General features: G+C 41.4%; 1 protein-coding gene and 1 long non-coding RNA gene across 2 annotated transcripts; one reads left to right on the top strand and one right to left on the bottom strand.

Annotated features, from left to right (window-relative positions):
* Positions 1-310: 310 nt before the first annotated feature.
* Positions 311-8,524, bottom strand: LOC123209026 (ATP synthase subunit a 2-like). Its single transcript, XM_044626734.1, has 2 exons — positions 7,037-8,524; positions 311-942 (listed from the first exon to the last, which is right to left on the bottom strand). Exons 1-2 carry the CDS (start codon positions 7,704-7,706, stop codon positions 467-469), a joined length of 1,146 nt encoding a protein of 381 aa, XP_044482669.1. The 5' UTR covers positions 7,707-8,524; the 3' UTR covers positions 311-466.
* Positions 8,525-15,994: 7,470 nt separating this feature from the next.
* Positions 15,995-17,970, top strand: LOC123209030. The gene is made up of 2 exons (XR_006500919.1): positions 15,995-17,225; positions 17,337-17,970. It is a non-coding gene; the product is annotated as an uncharacterized LOC123209030 (long non-coding RNA).
* The last annotated feature ends 2,267 nt before the right edge of the window (positions 17,971-20,237 follow it).

The following is a 20,237-nucleotide window of genomic DNA, read 5'->3' as shown; positions in this document are numbered from 1 at the left end:
GCCTTGCCTCTGTTGGACTGATGCTTTGAAAATGCGATTAAATAAAGAGCGGTTACACCATCAACAGCTAAATCGATGGAACTTTTGTTGCCACAAAGAAATTTCCGAATCTAACTCATATCAGTCTATTTATCCCAGCCAGGGGTTGTTCCAGAGAGAATTCCTACGGCATCAACAGACATGGAAAAAGAGCAAGCCAAGACTTTCACAAGAAAGCTGGACTTGGTGGGTAAAACCTCCCTTGCCGCTACTACCAGAGGCCTATTGTCCACGAAGGCTGATCTCTGAACTGGGCCCTTTCTTGTGCTTGTGCAATTTAAGAAGAAGGGCTGCCCCTTTTCCGGGCTTTTTCAGACAAAGCACAGATCGGCATAACTCTCCTGAAAGCGAAGAATAGTGCCTCGAAAAGGCCAAGGGATGACTCCTCAATTGTGGTAAGGTATCTTACTCTTATTTACTTACACTTCTAACATTGCCTCTTGTGATATTCAAGTGCCAGGAATAGGAGGACTCTCAGAAGAAAAGGGCTTCTTCCGGCCTGAGTGGAGATTTCAAGGCCCATTCTAAGTAAGTGGGCTATTGTCTGCCAACTTCGGGACGCCGGGTCATCACCTACGAGCTCTTCAAGAGCAGTTTTGACTGCCCAGTTCCACCTATTTGAGTTAGGATTCAATATCCCTTCCCGAAGGTGGGTGTTTTCTGGCCTTCCGATAACCTCTTTGATGAGGTTCCGGATGAGGCCTACGAGAGTAGTGTGGATCTCGTTTGAGACTACTTCCTGAAGACGACGTTTGTTCCTGTCGTCGTCGTCGTCGGATCCCCCGTTTCCAGAAGCCTGAATATTCTTGGAGGATGAAAGACATTGTTTTTTGGATGTACCCTCCATCTGCAAGATCACAAATCCCACTATAGTAATGCCAATCCAAATCGAAAATGAGAGACCCAAAGTAATGAGAAAATGACTTGTAACTACGTTAACATGAAAAGTGGTGTTCAAATTGGCAATTATACTTTCTAATAGAGTCATGATTCATTGAGAAAATCATAGGAGAGTAATTCAAATGAGAAATATTAAGCTCCAGCAGCTATACGGGTATCTTTCCCGCAACCCTACACTTGATAGAGGGATACTGACTCATTCGAACCTGTACTAAAGAAAGATAGATAGAGGGAGTAATTCTATCACTAATATTCACTGGTTTTCTATTTCGCTCTGTCCCTCCTTGTTGATTAGAATCAAACCAGCTGATGAAAGGGAACCGTCTTCTCTATAGCTGCGCTTACGGATCCTCCAACAGCAGCTGTTTATGATATAACTTAACTCCAAAAGCTCATTCCCTGACTGACTTTACTCCGTCCTCCAATAGCTCTCACAGTCAAAGGGAAAGTCCTTATTAATTAAAGGGAAAATGGGCATTAAGCCCTTCTTCTCGCAACAGCCTATTTGGACAATTCCATTCTTCATCTGCGGAGGGCATTCGATTCCTATTCTTTTACTATGTCCTCGGACATTAACCTTGCGGAAGCCCTTTTCCTCAGCATTCTCCCCTTCTGAGTCCTTCTAACTTTGGGATACTGTGACCCTGCTGATGCTTCTGCAACTTTCTTCTCTTCTTTGGGCTTGCGGACCACTGGTACCCACAGATCCGTGGGTGGAATAGGCACCCTCCTTGACTTCTCTGGGAAGTTAGGCATCTTCCCATACATAGCCAACTACTGCGGAGGTCTCCGACGAAAGCTACTGATTTTCTTATAGCCTTCGTTCCCCGACTGGAGAAGTCATTAGATATTTACCTAAACCAGAAGCTTCTCAAGCTCAAGCATTTACTTTTTTTGACAGGATTTTTTTTTTGGTTGAATTAAATATGATCCCAAGTAGGCTGATTTTCTGATTAAAAAGAATTCCAATCCAATAAGGCGAAGGTGGAATGAATGGATCTGAGAAGGAATCAGTCGTTATATATTAATAGAATAGCATTAAAGGGAGCGGGAGTCGTGGTTACGGGTAAGCGTCAGGATATTTTAGTCTAGAAAAAAGGAAGATTCCCTCCGTTTCATCTAAGAGTTTCTGCCAAATGCATATAAGACATCTGTAGCAGGCAGAATGAGTCTTCGGTCGCTGAAGGGGAAGGGCAGACTGGGCTGCTTTCGTTATGAGTCGATCTTCCCAAGTCTAGTTAGGAAAGAACAAAGGTTGAGGCCTCAGCGGGCTTTCATAAATCAGTATATCTTATGAATAGTAGGTCGCTGAGGGGGAACTTATCGACAACAAAAAAGACGAGGTTTCTGTTGGAGGGTCCCTGCCGCCCCGAGTCAAATGGAATGGAAAATACTTTTTTTAGAAACAAGGTGGCATCTCGAAAGTGCCGCTAGGCGGTTGAATCATGGAACGTCCAGCAAGCCTGGTCAAATGCGAACATTGCTTTTCCGGGGGTGTCGATAGAAGGAATTTTTTGAGGAGCCCCTTAATTATTAAAAAAAGATGCCCTAGAACATGTTATTGAATTGAGTGAGAGGTCCCTTTCTTTCCTACTACTGAACCCGGAAATTGCGTAGATTGCTTTGCTTGGGATTCCCTAAGTAACAAAACCAATCCCTGTCATTTCACACGGAAAATGGTACGTTTTGAGCGTTCGTTTGAAGTGGACGAACAATCAGCGTACGTAATCGAGTTTCATGCCATCATGTCTTTCTGCCCAGCAGCGCTGGAAACCGCTTTCATGCGTCTTGGTTGTTGGTGGAGAAGCCTGAAAACAAAGATTCTTCAATAGTGGAAAAGGTTTGAAGGAGCGTAGCCTTATTCAAAAGGAATTTATAGGAAGACTGAGATCTCTCCGATTATCTCCGACAATAAGAGGTAAGAAGCAAGGAAGACTTTTTATGAATAGCCCTTTTCAGTTCCAATGCGCGGAATCGAAAAAAAGACTATCTTTCTTCACACCCGGAAAATTCTGCAATGGAATGCAGCTATTTCTGAGGGATAGCTATGTTAGCTAGGCCACCTGCCTGATCAGGGTTTCCATCCGAACTAGTGTCTTAAGCAGGAAGGAAGTTTCATTTTTTGGTATCGTATATAAGATTACGGCTGCATTTAGGAGTGATCTCTCTCTCTAACTATCAATCTCCTAAGAGAAGGAGAAGTGCGAAAGGATTGCAGGCTAGATTCAAGGTATGCCAGTTGATTGATTCCACTCCACTTTCAAGATGGGGTGAGTGTTCAGTGTACTTTAGTAATATTATTAAGGATATAGTGGGCGTACTGTGTCCACTCAAGGCGTTGCAAGCAAATGGTTTTTGAAAAGCGCTAGAAATCGGGGTCAACATTTTTCCAGTGCTTCAGCGGGGCTTTCTTTGGTATACTGAAACTCATGTCGTACAGCCAAGTAGAAAAGCAGCGAAAGAGAAATTCTCGTAGAAAAGAGAAAAGTTTTCTCGTTATTCGTGGAGGGGTCCCGGAAGAATTGAATTGGGCGAGACGGAAATGGGGGTCTTTACTGAATAAAAAACAAACCACACAAGGATATCATTCAATTCAAAAATCTTGGTCAGCCCTTTTTCTCCTCTTCGGACATAAGGTAATATAGCCTCCAAGTGGCTACGAAACATTTCCTATTGAAAGCTCCTCGTTCCGAGCCTTGCTGTCCTACTATTGGTCTATAGCCACTTGCTCAAAGACGCTCCCCCAGAGCTGGAAGATGGAGGGCAAGCCACTGTCGATGAACTAGTAGAAGTGAACCTGGATACAGATCAAGAACCCAGGCCAACCTACGCCTTCAAAGTCAGACTAGATCCCCGCACATGTCTGATCTTTACCTTCTTATGGAAAGCTTTGGCAATCCTCCTTTGATAACCCTGGGTATGGTGGAGTGCCTTCATCCTCCGTTCTTCTATCAGATTCAGTTGCTCAAACCTGTCCCTTGTCTATTCTGCTTCCGGTATTTCGGATTCCAGGGCGACCCTAAGGGATGGAACTTCCAATTCAACAGGTAGCACTGCTTCCATCCCATAAACCAGGGAGTATGGAGTAGGGCCGGTGGAAGTCCGAATGGAGGTCCGATACCCCTACAGGGCCAGTGGCAACTTTTCGGGCCAATCTCGATATGTGTCTGTCATCTTCCGCAGGATCTGACACCTATGTTTTTATTTGCTGCCTCCACTGCTCCATTGGTCTGAGGCCTTTACGGCGAGGATTTGTGCTGTTGTATCTGATACCGAATGCACTGCTGCTCCACTTCTTTTTTGAAGTGAGATCCCAGATCTGAAATTAGCTCGTGCGGTACTCCATATCCGCAGATTCTGTTTTCTTTAATGAACTTGGCCACTTTTGCCGATGTCAGTGTTCGCCGCTTCAACCCATTTCCATTTGGTAAAGTAAGAAATTGCCACTAAGATGTATTCGTGTCCATTTGATGCTTTGGGTGTCACCTTTCCGATGATGTCAATTCCCCATCCCATGTGCAAAATGGCCATGGAGAGGTAAGATTGTGAAGTAAGGCCGGAAGCACATGAATCAAGTTTGCATGAATCTGACACTTGGGGCACTTTTTCACGTACTGATGGCAATCGTTCTCCATTGTTATCCAGTACTAATATTAGATTTATTACAACTATTTACACAGTATACTATTTCCTACTGTAAGTTAAGGTCGGCTTGCTTGATGGCTTGCTTCATCAAAGCTAGGTGTCAGGTTAATCAATGCCGGAAAGACTGATTTCAGAGGCGATCGGAGTTCCTGCGCTTTCAGTTCCTTTCTTTTCGATTGTGCTACTACCTTCCCTTCCCTAAACGGGTTTATTTGCACGCTCCTCCTTCTTTGTGAGAGTGGCATTATTCTGCCCCTATTGGGAAAGTGGTTGAACTCATGGCCCAGTAGTCCCCCTTCTCTGATTCTCATCTCCGTGCCCTTCCTGCGCTAAGCTAAGATGGAAGTCGAGTTATAGCTGCAGCTCTTGAGAAGCCCCTTTCTAGTATCAGTTTGCCCTAATCTAAGGGTAGAACTCCTCCAGTCTATTGCTCTCCGTTCCTTTCTTTCCCGGGTTCTCTCTAAGAATCTCTATCGCTATAGACTTTTCTCGCTAATCAAGCTAGAAGTGCATTCCCCTACTCGGGCATTCAGCCTGAGGGCAATCAGTTCCTTGCTTCTACTTTCACAGACCTTCTTTTGGTGGGCTTGCTTGATGGCTTGCTGAATGGAAGAGGGGTGAACCAGGTTAGAACTCCTCTAATAGAATGGGAGCACTACACTGGCTTTCTTTCCTTGCACCCTAATCAAATCAAGACGGCTAGGAACGGAGACTTCTATTCTTAATCAGGGGAACTTCCTATGACAAGGACAGTTCTTTCTTCCTTCTCATGTGAGACCTACTAGAATACAGAAGAGAATGGGATCAAAACTCTTCATTAGTGGTCCCTACTTTTCTCTCAGTTCAAGTCCAGTTATTGTCTCAATAGAAGATAAGGTGAGACAGAATCCATGAGATCAGGTTCTAACTCAGACAGGATAGACTGTTCTGGCTCATCTCTAAATCTCGTATATAATAGTTCGGATGGCCAGTCTAGCCCCTTTTCTTATTCATAGTCGAGTAGGAACTCATTTTCTGTTTCATTTTTTGCCTGCTTGCCTATCTAGTCGTCACTCCTTGCCTCAGACCTTCCTCCCCCGATCCTATGTGAGAGTGGCGTTGGCGTTACGCTCCTCTTCTGACTGTCCTTTTCAACCGGCCTTAACAGGAAGGGAAGATTAGGAACTGCTGGCCATGAATAGTAAGTGGGACCTATTTTCCCTCTATGTCTCTCCTCTCTCCTTTTCGCCTAAGAGGGGAAGCTCCTCTCCCTCAGGTCGAGTGGCTTTACGCTGCTTTTCTCCGCTTCCTTCTCTTTCTGTCTGTCGGGAAAGTCATCCTGTTCATTGAGTTTTCCTCTTCTCCGGTGGTCGAGCTACTATGCATGCTCCTCTGTTCTTCGAGAGTCTTCCATCATTTTCGGACACCAGCCTGCACTGAAAGGGCTAGTGACTGAGTGAGATTCGGACAACGCGGAGATGAACGGACTCTATTCCCGTCCCGATTAAGCGGCTGCTCCCAATCTCTCTCTGTTTATCTCTACTTTTCATTGAAAGCCTTTTGCCAGGCACTTAGATTCTTCATCGGCATTCGGCTCCTACCTTGTACGCTATCTTGTATAATGAAATCCGGGGATCAATAAGCCTACTCAATGCGGCAGGAACGGATATAGATAGTCCTAGGGTTCACTCCTAGCTTTGAGGAAAAGAACCATACAGTGAAGAGTGACTGACAGACTGACTTGCTGATTTCTTTATGGCTTGACGGGATAGAGGTTTCAGGGTCAGAATGTGATAAAGGCGGCTAAGAACCTCTCTTTTAATCGAAAAGGAAGTAGACTCAGACCTCATCTACGCAAATGTTCAGATCGAGATTTGGAAGAGCTGCGGAATGGATTGATTCGGGAGCGGAGGTACTCCTAGCGGTTCTTCCGACAAAAACTTCTTCTCACGCCATGAGGTCTCGTCTCTCTTTCGAGGAGGGCACGGGGGAAGTGATCGCTCCTTCACCTCGTAAACTCGGTAAAGCGGCTTCGCTCCTCGCTTTTGTTCAATTAGAAATAGAAATAAATAACCACTTTAATGGAGATTTATAGCATCATTCAAGTAAATACAGATTAAGATTGTAAAAACATAAGCTTGTAATATAGCTACACCTAATTCCAGACCGGTTAATGCAAGAACTATAAATAAAGGACCAAGATCCCCTATAAAATAAAAAATCTCATTCATACATAGCATAGTCCAAGCGAACCCACTTAAAATCTTTACTAAACTATGACCGGCCATCATATTAGCAAATAAACGTATTCCTAAGCTTAATGCGCGAAAACAATAAGAAATTAGCTCAAGGAGCACTAAAAAAGGTGCTAACGGCAGTGGGACTCCTGCGGGTAAGAATAAGCTTAAAAAAGGAAGCCCATTTCTTTGAAATCCCACTATAGTAATGCCAATCCAAATCGAAAATGAGAGACCCAAAGTAATGAGAAAATGACTTGTAACTGTGAAGCTATAAGGTATCATACCCTGAAGATTACAAAATAACAAAAAAGTCAAAGTGACAAAGATGCAAGGGAAAAACTTTTGTTTAACATTTCCGGAAAGACCCCCTATTTGTTCGTTTACCAGGTTCAGCACGAAATCATAAATAAGCTCTACCAAGGATTGCCAAGCATTTGGTACTAAGTTTCCTCCTCCCTTTTTAGTAACCAAATAAACCAAAAGTAGGACCAAACTGAGAGTGAGCAGCATAAAGAAAGATGAATTTGTGAATGAGAAATAAAAGTCCCCCATATTCATAGGAAGAAATGGGATAATCTCAAATTGATCCAGGGGGCTATTGGCCGCCACCTCGCCAGCTTGGGGGCTGTGGGGGACCACCTGATCAGCCACATCAGCAGCATTTTGAGGTGTAGGCGGCCAAACAGGCTTGACAGAGACCCCTTTCCAGCTGTAACTAAATTCGCTGGCGACTCCTAGACTTTTGTGGCTTTCTAGAGTCTCGAATATTAAGAATACGTACCACGGCAAAATGAGAAATACATAACTATAAAGCAAACGAAGAAGACGGTCGAGAAAGCTGCTAAGGGTTTTTTCGTTCCCCTTCAGAAGCCATAAAAACTCTTTTATTACTTCGCTCATCATTCTTTTTTTTTTTTTTTTTCCTTTTTTCCGCTTCTTGCTATAAAAATTCAGACAGACTTGTCGGAAAGAACATCACCTTGGTTTAACCAAGAAAAGCATGGGAGTCTTTTATCGGAGATTCGTGAAAGATATCAAAGGCCTAGTTCGATTAAGAGGAAGCACAGACGTACCACCCCAGCTTACCTAGAAGTTAAGGAAAACACAGAGCAATGATTTGTTGCTGACCAAAAGGAAGATTTGTAAGAAACTAGAAAGCTAATCCTGGAACGGTAAGAAGGTTAAGAGATCACGATCGGATAACGGCCACATCGATATCGGCTACGGGGATAGCCCCCTTTTGCTAACCACAAGCAAGATTCGTCACGACATAAAGCATGGTGGAGAGAGAACGAACAGAGAGTCCACCAGCGAATGAAGGGAATCAAGGGGCAGCAGGATCACTTTCTCTTACGCTCAGAAAAAGAAGTACCAACGATTTCTAACTTCAGCGCATGCTGCTTTCGTTAGCTTCTGTTGTACTTGGATTCGTCTTACTAAAAAAAAGAAAGATCCATTTTGAGGTTGAAAACCCCAAAACAGCGTGCGAATAGCATGTGTTAAGCATATAGCTATAGCATGTTTTAAGCATATAGCTAGCGTTCCTTCGGTGAGCCAGGATCAAACTCTTCTTGACTATGAGACCCCCCAAAACATCGTATCAGGGTCTCAGTTTCTTCTCTTATGATAGAGTTGCTTCTCTTAAGAAATTCTTTCTTTTCTTACGACATTTTCTCTTTTCTTAAGAGATTTCTCGTTTCATATATATGGAAAAAGTTGACACCTCAATTTAATGCCATCCTCAATTTCAAGACAGATATATTTTCATTTTACCGGGAAAAATCGTTGAAATGACATTTCTGCCCTAAACGACAACTCAAAAAGAAAAAACTTGCGTTTTCCCGGGTTTTTTCGTTGAAAAATCATTTCCCAGATTCGTTTCAGTTTCATTCCACTAAGAAATACCCTATGGACACGAGAATCTTTAACTCTTTCTATCTTTCTCCTCTCCTTCTGAAAACTGAAAAAGAAGTGAAGGTATACTTTCACCATTGATAAGAGAAAGGGAAAAAAGCTAGCCAGCGTCTTTGTCTTAGGCGGATTGGCTTTCTCCATTTTCTTCTCAATTCGAGCCAAGGAAAGCTTCTTTTTCCATTCTCCGAAGGGAGCCCGGGCTGAGATTTGACCATCAGGAATAATGCAGCAGATCATCGAAAGCACTTTCATTCCGGATGAACGCCTTTTCTCTTGGCGCCAAATCTTTGCTGATTTCCCCTGGAGCTTCAGGTCCTTTAGCGTCCTGTCTAAGGTCAGTGTCAATCGGGAAAGACTTGTCCCAGTCGGGAATCCCAGAAGAATATCATCCGCATAACGTAGATAGAAAAGCTGACCCGATGATACAAGCTCACCCATTCGAACGTCCAGCGAATGAAGATATATGTTCATTAGGATCGGCGAGATCGGGCTGCCCTGGGGGATTCCTAGCGACGAGGAAGCATAATTCACACCCTGCTTATCCAGGATCGGAGTACGAAGGAATGAGGAAATTCAATTGATTATTTCTTCATTCTCAGCACCTAGACACGAACGAAGCTCCGACAGCAAGAGGCCATGTGGGATTTTATCAAAGCAACTCACCACATCGCTTTTCTGCAACATAGCGAGAGAGCACCAAGATTTCATTGTACTAAAAAAGGAAATAAAGCCACGATTGGGTCGAAAGCCGTGGGACGAAGAATGGAAGATCGGTTCACAATGATCACTAAGTAAATGATGTAAACTCTTTAATAATAATAGATCGGAAGCGTCCGGTTGAGTTATTGGACGGAGTCGACCACCCGATTTGGGAATAAAATAACGATACATCGGACGAAAGCGGTAAGTAGACGAGCGAAGTTGAACTTGGATTCTTTCCAGATCACTTTTCGAATTAAGCCTTTGATACCTTCGAGACGAATTCCATAAAGATTCAGTAATAATACATAAATTTAGCATTAAAGAATGAGAAGAAAAAAAAGAGGTTGCCATTGTGAGGGTGAAAATTCTGCTTCAGAAAGAAGACTTTATACCGAGAAAAAGAAAAAATGACGCTGTTGAGCAAAATAGGTCACAGACAGGATAATTCACACCTTTTTCCAGCGCTTGGACCATGTCTCCCGAACAATCTCAGTTCCGTACATATGGCGCAAGACGATTTCACAGATCGAGGTCGGAATGGGATCGGGTGATTTCACGTCTTACCGTAGTGCACTGGAAAAAGTCCGTCTCTGAAAAGCTGATCTTTTACGCGTCTACCATACCTAGAAGATAGAACGCTAGCATCCAAGTCACAGAGGAGCATGCCCTAGGCCACTTGGAGAGCTATACCAATTTCACTTGCCGCGTCAGACAATCGGCTGTTACGGCGCCGGCCGGGGCGCAGCCCGCCAGGATCACGGGAGATCACTTTGGTCCTGTATGTTTCCCACGTTCATTTTGAAATGAAACCAGCTGGACTACACCAGAGTGGGACTTGCTATGGATATGTAACATTGACAGGAAACTTGATTGTTGAATGTAACATTCCATTAATGAATGAAATTAATTCATATGTTTTGCTGTGAATGAATCTCTGTCTGTGAATTAATTACATTGAATATATTACATTGGAGAAAACAATCTGGAATATCCTTAACGGCTTGAGTAGTTGAACTGGTGGAAGATACTTCTGGAAAAGCTGCTGCAGAAAATGCTTCAGTCATCAGCATAGAAAAGCACTGCAGTAGGGAGTAGTTCTGCTCCATCTGAAGGTCTGTATCAACTGGTATCAGAGCATGACGAGAATGGAGGCTAGGGTGGAAAGAGTAGAGTCGGAATTAGCGGTAATGAAGGAAGGGGTAGAGGGGCTTCGAACTGGGATGACGAAAGGAGACACCAGGATGGAAAAAATGGAATCTAACATAGAAACCATTAAAGAATACTTAAAGGAATTAAGAGAATCAACAGTTGCACGTGAGGGAAATGACAAGGGTAAGGCACCCATGGAATCAAACCCATCACCATCTTACTCTCCTCCGCAGGGAGAGGGCCCGTTGCCGCCGCTCGATCGATTGGAAGAGGTTATGATTGAAGGAGGAGGAACAAATAATGTAGACAGAAGAGAGAGAGAGTCGTTGGAGGGGAACGGGAGAGATTTACAGTATAGAAGATTGGAACTTCCTCTATTTGGAGGGGCAGAGGCGTTAGATTGGACATCGAAGGTGGAACGCTATTTTCAGGTGAACAGGCTGACGGAACTGGAGAAACTAATTGTAGCTGGAGTTTGTATGGAGGGAGATGCATTGTATTGGTTACAGCGGCGGGAAAGACATCAGCCCTTCTCGGGGTGGGAGGAATTTAAGAGGGAGGTATTGGAGCGATTTCCACCAGCTGACGAACGGACGGCGGAGGAAGAACTCTTTGGCATCCGACAAGTAGGATTGGTGCAAGAGTACCGCAGCCGATTTAAGCTCTTGTCGGCGTCAGTCACCGACCTTCCAGAAGACAAGATGAAGATTATTTTTATGAATGGATTGACAGACGAAATTCGATCGGAGGTGAAGATGTTTCACCCTCGAACGTTGACGGAGATGATGACCAGAGCGCGCCAGGTGGAGAGGAAAAACCAGATCATTGACGAGCGCTATGTATTGAGGCCAGGAAGAAGCTACCCGAGAACCTTGTTTCAGGCGACCCGATTTCCTCACCCTACCCATACCAGTCCAATCCTTATTACTCCCAGCCCAATTGCGTTCGCCTCTAGTAACTGGCCTAACAGCATGATTGCCTCTGCGCAAGCCCAAACTCCTTCTCGCCCATTCAACCGAAGCCCAAGAGGCCCACCCGTTAGCCTATTTGGCGACCTAACTGAGAATCATGTTAGTGGGCGATGAAGAAGCCGAGGAGGAGCCAAGAGAAGAGAATGACGAGGAAACTCCGACCGAGGAACCTGAAGGGGAGATCAATCTAAATTGCAGTTCGGTGGTGGGATTTGACTCTCCCAAGACCATGAAATTAGTGGGAAGCATAAAGGGGAAAAGGATAGTTATTTTGGTAGATAGTGGAGCTACGCACAACTTCCTTTCTATTAAGCTGGTACAGGAGCTGAAACTACCGATATAGGCTGCCAGGTACTCGGTAGTGTTAGGCCATGACAGAAAGGTACAAAGAGTGGGACATTGTAAGGGAGATGAACTGACGATGAGTGACATTCCAATGTAATTGAACTTTCTTCCTTTCTGTTTAGGTGGAATTGACGCTATTCTTGGGGTTGAATGGTTGAAGAAATTAGGGGAGGTTAAGGTCAACTGGAATAGTCAAACCATGAAATTTTGGTGGAATGGAAAAAGAGTGGAGCTTAGGGGAAATTCCTCACTTAGGCAGCTGGAATCCTCTCTGAAAACCCTATGCAAATTAGTGATCGTCGGAGAAGAAGGGTACTGGATTAGACTGACTGCCATGGCTGAAACAGTTGAAGCTGATGAGTCAAACCTACACCCAGCCATAATGTATGTCTTAGAAGAATTTAAAATGTTATTCACGGAGCCGCAGGGACTTCCGCCATGACGACACCGAGAGCATGCCATCTGTCTGCTTCTAGGTTCGCAACCCCTAAACTTGAGACCTTATAGATATCCATATTATCAGAAAAATGAAATTGAGAGGTTAGTAAGGGAAATGTTGTCAGCAGGAGTGGTGAGGCCGAGTGTAAGCCCGTTTTCTAGCCCAATGATATTGGTTCGAAAAAAGGATGGAAGGTGGCAGTTTTGCATGGATTATCGAGACCTCAATCGTATTACTGTCCCAGACAAATTTTTGATTCCCACCATTGATGAACTGCTGGACGAATTAGGAGAGGTAGAAATATTTAGTAAACTTGACTTAAAATCGGGATATCATCAAATACGGGTTCAAGCGAAGGACGTGGATAAGACTACTTTTCAGACACATGAGGGGCATTATGAGTTTCTGGTTATGCCGTTTGGATTAACCAACGCTCCTGCAACATTTCAAAACCTGATAAATGAAGTCTTTAAGCCGCATCTTCGAAAATTCATCTTAGTTTTTTTTGATGACATACTGATTTACAGTAAGGCGTTTGGGCATCACTTGTTGCACTTAAAAGTAGTATTACAGCTCCTCAAGGATCATGGCTTGGTAGTCAATTGGAAGAAGTGTTCATTTGGGCGAAATAAAATAGAGTTCTTGGGCCATATAGTCTCTAAAAAGGGTGAAGGAGCTGATCCGAGAAAAATAAATGATATGGAAGCTTGGCTAGTTCCGCGTGACTTGAAAGAATTACGGGGGTTCCTGGGATTAACAGGATACTACAGAAGGTTCGTGAGAAGATATGGCAGGATTGCGGAACCCTTAACGAATTTGCTAAAGAAAAATGCTTTCCATTGGGGACCCGATTCACAGCGAGCTTTCGAAGCCCTCAAGGCAGCCATGATCTCAGTCCCTGTTTTGGCAGCCCCTGATTTCTCAAAACAGTTCGTCATAGAGATGGATGCTTCTGGTTCAGGCCTTGGAGTTGTATTAATACAGGATGGCAGGCCCTTAGCATATCTGAGTAAAGCCCTATCGATGAGGAATCGCAGTAAATCCGTATACGAAAAAGAGTTAATGGCGATAGTCTTAGCATTTCAAAAATGGCACTACTACCTCTTAGGGAGACACTTCAAGGTTCGTACGGATCAGAAAAGCTTAAGGTTTTTAACAGAACAAAAATTAATAGGGCATGAGCAGTAGAAATGGTTAGTAAAGATGCTGGGGTACGACTTCGAAATTATGTATCGATCCGAATGCAAAAACAAGGCAGCTGATACACTGTCAAGAAAACCCACATTTGTTCAAGAATGTAAGGCAATATCCGTGGTGCACACAGAAGGTAGCGAAAATCTGCTGCAGGAAGTGGAGAAAGATGAGAAGCTGTAACAAATTGTCCATGAATTGTTAAGCAACCCAACTTCACATGAAGGCTTCACGTTCAAAGGAGGCAGGCTGCTATATAAGAACAGATTGGTGATACCTAAAAACTCTAGGTTTATTCCTTCTTTCCTTGCTGAATTTCATTCTTCCCCCTTGGGTGGTCATTCTAGGTTCTTCAGGACTTATAAAAGGTTGAATTCAGTCTTATATTGGGAAGGCATGAAACGAGATGTTAAGGCGTTCGTGGGAGAATGTGATGTGTGCCAAAGAATGAAATATGAGGCCATGTCACCGACAGGTTTATTACAGCCATTACCGATTCCAGCTAGCACATGGGAAGATTTGTCCATGGACTTTATCGAAGGCCTTCTGAAGGTAAGACAACTGAGTGTGATATTAGTTGTGGTTGATCAGCTCATGAAATATGCACACTTTACAGCCATGCGACACCTATTCACTGCCAAAGATGTGGCCGAAATATTTATAAAGGAGATGGTTCGCCTCCATAGGTTTCCACGAACTATAGTAACCGATCGAGATTGTATCTTCCTCAGCAAATTCTGGACTGAACTATTTAAGACTGCTGGAACGCAATTGAAATATAGCACGACCTACCACCCTCAAACCGATAGGCAAACGGAAGTCGTAAATAGGAGTTTGGAGACGTACCTACGTTGTTTTTGTTCGGAACAACCCAAAGAGTGGCCTCGGTGGCTAGCATGGGCCGAATACTGGTACAACACATCATTTCATGGCTTAGCGGGCATGACTCCATTTAAAGCTCTATATGGAAGAGAACCACCCACACTCCTTCGATGGGTAGAAGAAGAATCCAAGGTGGAAGAAGTTAACTCAATGATCAGAGAAAGGAATCTAATTCTAGATGAGTTAAAACACAATTTACAGACAGCCCAACAGAAGATGAAGAAAACAGTAGACAAGCACAGAAGAAATGTCGAATTCCAGGTAGGGGAACAAGTTTTTCTCAAACTACAGCCGTATCGATTTCGTTCATTGTGTCCCGCCCGAATAAAAAATTAAGTCCGCATTTTTATGGTCCGTATGAAGTGCTGGAAAGAATAGGACTTGTGGCTTACAAATTGAAACTACCTGAAGGCTCTAAAATGCACCCGATTTTTCACATCTCCCAGCTAAAGAAACAACTGGGGGCTACTGCCACAACTCAGCCACTGCCTGGCTGTCTCAATGAAGATTTGGAACTTCGAGTTCAGCCCGAAAAAGTACTAGAGCATCGATATTCCAATCAGGGTGACCTAGAGTTACTAATTAAATGGCAAGGGCTGCCGGAGTGCGAAAACTCGTGGGAGTGCTATAACAATCTAGAACGCCTTTTTCCAACACTGCACCTTGAGGACAAGGTGCCTCTTGATGGGAGGGGTAATGTTAGGGCAAAAGTATATGTTAAGTAGAAATCAAAGGAGAAAGGAAGACTGACAAGTGACAGCCAGATAAGGAGAGTTCAAGATGATCAATCAAGCCAGGAAAGTATTAGGAGTCAAAGACAGCAGGTAAGGGAAGCTAGGAGCATGTACCAGATCCTAGGGGAATTAAAAGATGAGGTGACATTCTCTGAGAGAAACAGCAGGCGCGAAGGAGTGGAAAAGGAGTATAAAAAGACTTGGAGGACAGAGAAAAAGAGGAGTATTGGAGAAGTAAAGGAAGGGTAGGGAGAGACAGCCTCTCGAAGAGCTGGAGCAGGTTTGGGGATTGTAAAGGAAACAAAGTACCTTGTTCTTTTGAATGTATTTTGCTATGGATATGTAACATTGACAGGAAACTTGATTGTTGAATGTAACATTCCATTAATGAATGAAATTAATTCATATGTTTTGCTGTGAATGAATCTCTGTCTGTGAATTAATTACATTGAATATATTACATTGGAGAAAACAATCTGGAATATCCTTAACGGCTTGAGTAGTTGAACTGGTGGAAGACACTTCTGGAAAAGCTGCTGCAGAAAATGCTTCAGTCATCAGCATAGAAGAGCACTGCAGTAGGGAGTAGTTCTGCTCCATCTGAAGGTCCGTATCAGATAGCATGAGAGCTGCAATTTGAGATTGATCATAACCCATTGAGGGTAATCAGTGGCTGCATACTGCAAGCATTTTCTTTGGAAAATTTTCTAATATAGTTGAATTACCATATAAATATAGTCTGCTTGTTTGTTTCCTAGTCAGTGATAGGTGTTGAACAGTGCCCAAAATAAGCTTTCATTGTCCAAATAGATTAAGTTGAATGGTCAAATTGTTTTGAGGGAATATCTAATGCAAAGTGCAATGAAAATGTTTTTTTTAAACTTTTACATAAGTCTGGAAATCTTAGTTAGTGTCATAGATTAAATACCAGTAATGGGGTCTTACCTATCAGCTAGAGTTTTTGATATGGCTTCTAGATCATGATGCGTTATTTAACTTGGGATTGTGCCAACTGAGCCAAGTGTCTTGAGTTCAAACTCCTTGGCTGTAATGTTAAATCAAAATAAGTCTTAAGGGAGGAAAGATATAAGTTATATAGGGTTTACAAATGAAATCAAGAGAGGAAAATATTCTACCGCTTGCAAAGCTAATCACTTACTACACTAAAAAGAATAGTCAATCATGCAAATGAAGAAAGACTTTAATTTTCTACAAGTTTCAACAGTGGCTTTCTGCTGTTGTTTCTAAATGCTATTGAATTCCAATTTAGGTCCCGAAAATTATGTTGAAGCTTTCTCTTTAATGCTATCTCTGGGTTTTCGATGTCCATAACATAATAAGTTATTTATTTAGACTCAATTATTTTGATACAGTTATGTATGTGGAGCATTGATAAATGGGAGAAGCTGAAATCCAGGTTCATACAAGCACCAGCTGGCCATCAATCCCCTCTGGTCGGAGAAACTAAAGTCCAGTTTCATAATGATCAAACACATCTATTGGTGTTTCATGATAGCCAAATTTTCATTTATGACAGCAAGCTCGAATGTTCATATTCTGTAAGTTTTGCTTCCATCTCATCTTGTTTTAGTGTGTCATCAGTTCGCTCTCGCTTTAAGTAAACTTACCATATGATAGTTTATATGACCATGATCTCAATTCAATTAAATTATGTGGAAACATAGCATCATGATAATATAGGTTGATGAGACCCAAATCACATATTCTTGTTTGCTTAAAAGAGTAAGTTATGTAGCTTATTATCATCACTGTACTAATTCCACCTTGACCAGCTGGAGTAAAGGTGTCTAGAATGTATTTTTATTGATGGTATGCTAGAAGCCTTGTGCATGGCTTATCACACTTTGTTGGAAGTTTTATTGCTGGTGCTGCAACATGTCTGGCAAATGTTACTATGTGCTTATGCTATGTATTTATAACTTGTAATGGTCTCCAATAGATACACTCCCCGCTTCTATTTCAAGAGCAATATATTCATGTGATGGTTTACTGGTGCTGTTGGAGTTTTTGATGCTGACAATTTAAGGCTCTGATGTAGAATAGCACCTTCTGCCTAAATACCTTCCCTCACTGGGTAAGTATATAAAAACCACTTCAAAGGTTTCAAAAATTTTCATTAACTTCCTTGTATCAAAATCTCAAAGCAGTAGGAAGCCATCCATCACTGACAATATATTTTCTGCAGCAGCAACACTACCACCTATCCTTTTGGTATAGTGGCTCATCCATCTGAGCCTAATCAAATCGCTCTTGGCATGAGTGATAGAGCAGTGCATGTAGTCATGCCTTCTGATACCAAGTTGAAGTGGGGTGGTACACCCTCCCAAGACAATGGACCCTTCCCTCTTATTCGTCAAATCCTTCTTTGGCTGGTCAACCATCAGAGCTCCCTCCCAGGTAACTGCTGTGGCATATAAGATGAGAAAGGTTAGACAAGGAGTATAGACACATTGAGCTGCACTTTTTTTTTGGTTCTTAGTATTGAAAATCATCCTTTTCACTCTTTAACTTCCTCCAAATCACGCCATGCTATATCTGTTGTAAATTAGTTTTCTCGTTGGTTGTTTTGCTTCATGAAGTTCTAGAGAGAAACATTTTCTCTGAAACTGAGAACACACCCCGGCTTCAACAAGCTGATTTGATGACACCTTAGAGGCTTTTCCTTGTATGATGTTGTATACATTAAAGGTTTTTGGAATGAAAATGGTCATTGTTGCCATACCTGTCTGTTTTTGTATTGAAACCACCCTTTTCTTTTGTTTATTTTGGGCTGCTCCGTTGTAAAGATGCTTAATTTATACTTCCACTTCTCTTCCCAATTGGTTTCATTTTTTTGTGCAGTAGAAATTCTAGTCGAGTTCATATTCTTTTTTGGTGCATGAATTTAAATTTTTTTCTTATTCCTCAGAAAATTAGTTTTATATGATTTATTTTACTCTGTGGTTCAAATTCTGGATGTATAAAATGTTTTCTTGGAATTAGAGAAGAAAATGGTAATGGTTTGAGATGAAGAGTGTGATGGGTGTCGAATCCACCAAAAATAAAATTTTCTACTCTCTCAATGAAAACTTGTAGATAGGGCAAGTAGAGTCGTATCCACAGAGATTGGGCTATTTATCTTAAATCTAACAAACTAAAGTAAGAGGGATTTTGTTGTTTCGAATCCTACCAATAAACAAAAATCAATTAATTCAGAATTAAATAATCAAAGCAATCAGAAAACTAGATTGAAACAATAATAAGACAAGTTCTAGCCAAGTAATTCAGGTATGGTTTAATTCAATTGATCATCGATAAAAAGATTAATTTTTCCTTTTAAATAAACCGGTTATGAAACATTGAGACGCTCGTTGTTCTGTTTTTCCTTAGGTGTTGGTAATTAAGAAACGTTCTTTAATTACTTCTCTTGTTTTTCAATCAGTTCTAGATACGATCTTAAAATTTAAATTGAAAACAGAATTAAGAATTAGAAAAACCACCGATTCTAATCAACAAAACACAGACATTGTTTTTGTTTAAATTAGATTAACCTATTCCACTAACATACAATAATTATTCTGCTTCATCAAGCATGCTAGTCAGCCACTTATGATTAAACCATCAAACAAATATGGATTCAATAATTTAATCTAGCAAAGTTGTTTTTAATCCAAAATAAATAAGACGTCTCCTATTTAATTGAACAAGACAACAATAAATAAAATCAGGAATAAATTAAATATTTAAAAGAAAAGAACGGGTAAAGAAGATCTCACAATCGTTGTAGAACCATGATCCTGATTACTCGACTAAAGAAAAGAGTTAGCCACTCATGTTTATGTTCATGGCTTCACAGAAAATTAAAATAAAAATCCTATCCTAATTGAAAAAGAACCAGCGAAGAGTTGCGACTGTCTTTCTTTCTGAAAGAAAAGGATGCTCAAAACTAGAAAAAAAAAACCCTAAAATAGAGAGCAATTGTCCTTTTTATACTGCCAAGTCTGCTTCAGTCATTGAGTAATATTTTTGTGCCAAATATCATCCAAAGGACCTGAACTTTCTCCAATTGTTAATTAAGTCTTCATCTGTGAATTCAATAAATAGCGCGATTCTCTGCTTTCCAAAATCAACCATCTCCTATGTATTTTGCCGTTATTCTGTCTTGATATGTGACAACTCTAAATTCCTTTTATTTTGCATCTTTTCTCAGAATAATGCAATTAATGCCCAATTTCCTAAAACAAGCAATTAATCAAATAATTAACAAATTAAATATAACAAATCAAGGAAATTAAATGCTTAAAAATATGGAATTTCACACACTAACAAATTCCCCCACACCATTCCTTTGCTTGCCCTCAAGCAAACATCAATCAGTCTCTTCTTCACCCTTTTCCCTCCTTTCAGTACATCCTCAAATAACTCAAAGTTAAGATGCATTAGAAACCCAAGTCCAAAACAACAATCAAGAGCACAAGTCTTTATAGCATGAATTTTTGGAAAAACATAAGCATCTCAGCAATCCCAACAATCTCATTAAAATCAAATGAAACAAGATTCAACATCCTCACATTGGTTTCACTCTATACTCTCAAAATGTTTAGGGTTTCATTTAGCTCTCAGATAAAAACATAACAAGTCATTACCATAAGTTTGCTCATATATCATATCTCCACCACTAATAAATATGAATACAATGCGAAAATCAAAGGGTCTTAAGCAGGGTTGTAATGGGTTTTACGTAAAGGTAGGAAAAAGAAGGAAGATATAGGTGTAAAAATCAAGATATGAGTGAGTTCCCTTACATGATATTTAAAGAATAACGAAAATAACTCTGTCAACCATACTTCCCTCTTCCTCTTTTTTTTTTTTTTTCAATTCAGTGAAACTCATCCCTTCTTCAAAGATTTTTTTTTTTTTTTTTGCAACATGTAAGAATAATTTGACTTCTTTCTATAAAATTATGGATACTTCACTTGTCCTATTCAATACATAAGGACTAATATCTTACTTCTCTTTCCCTTTTTTTTTTTGTTTCATTTTTCAATTTTTTTTTCTTTTTTTTCATGCAATTCACTCTCACAATATCTTGATACAAGGGTTAACA

Source organism: Mangifera indica, chromosome 2, assembly GCF_011075055.1.
Source record: "Mangifera indica cultivar Alphonso chromosome 2, CATAS_Mindica_2.1, whole genome shotgun sequence".
NCBI lineage: Eukaryota > Viridiplantae > Streptophyta > Magnoliopsida > Sapindales > Anacardiaceae > Mangifera > Mangifera indica.
The sequence above is the reverse complement of the archived record's forward strand: the minus strand, read 5'-3'. Positions and strand labels throughout refer to the sequence as shown.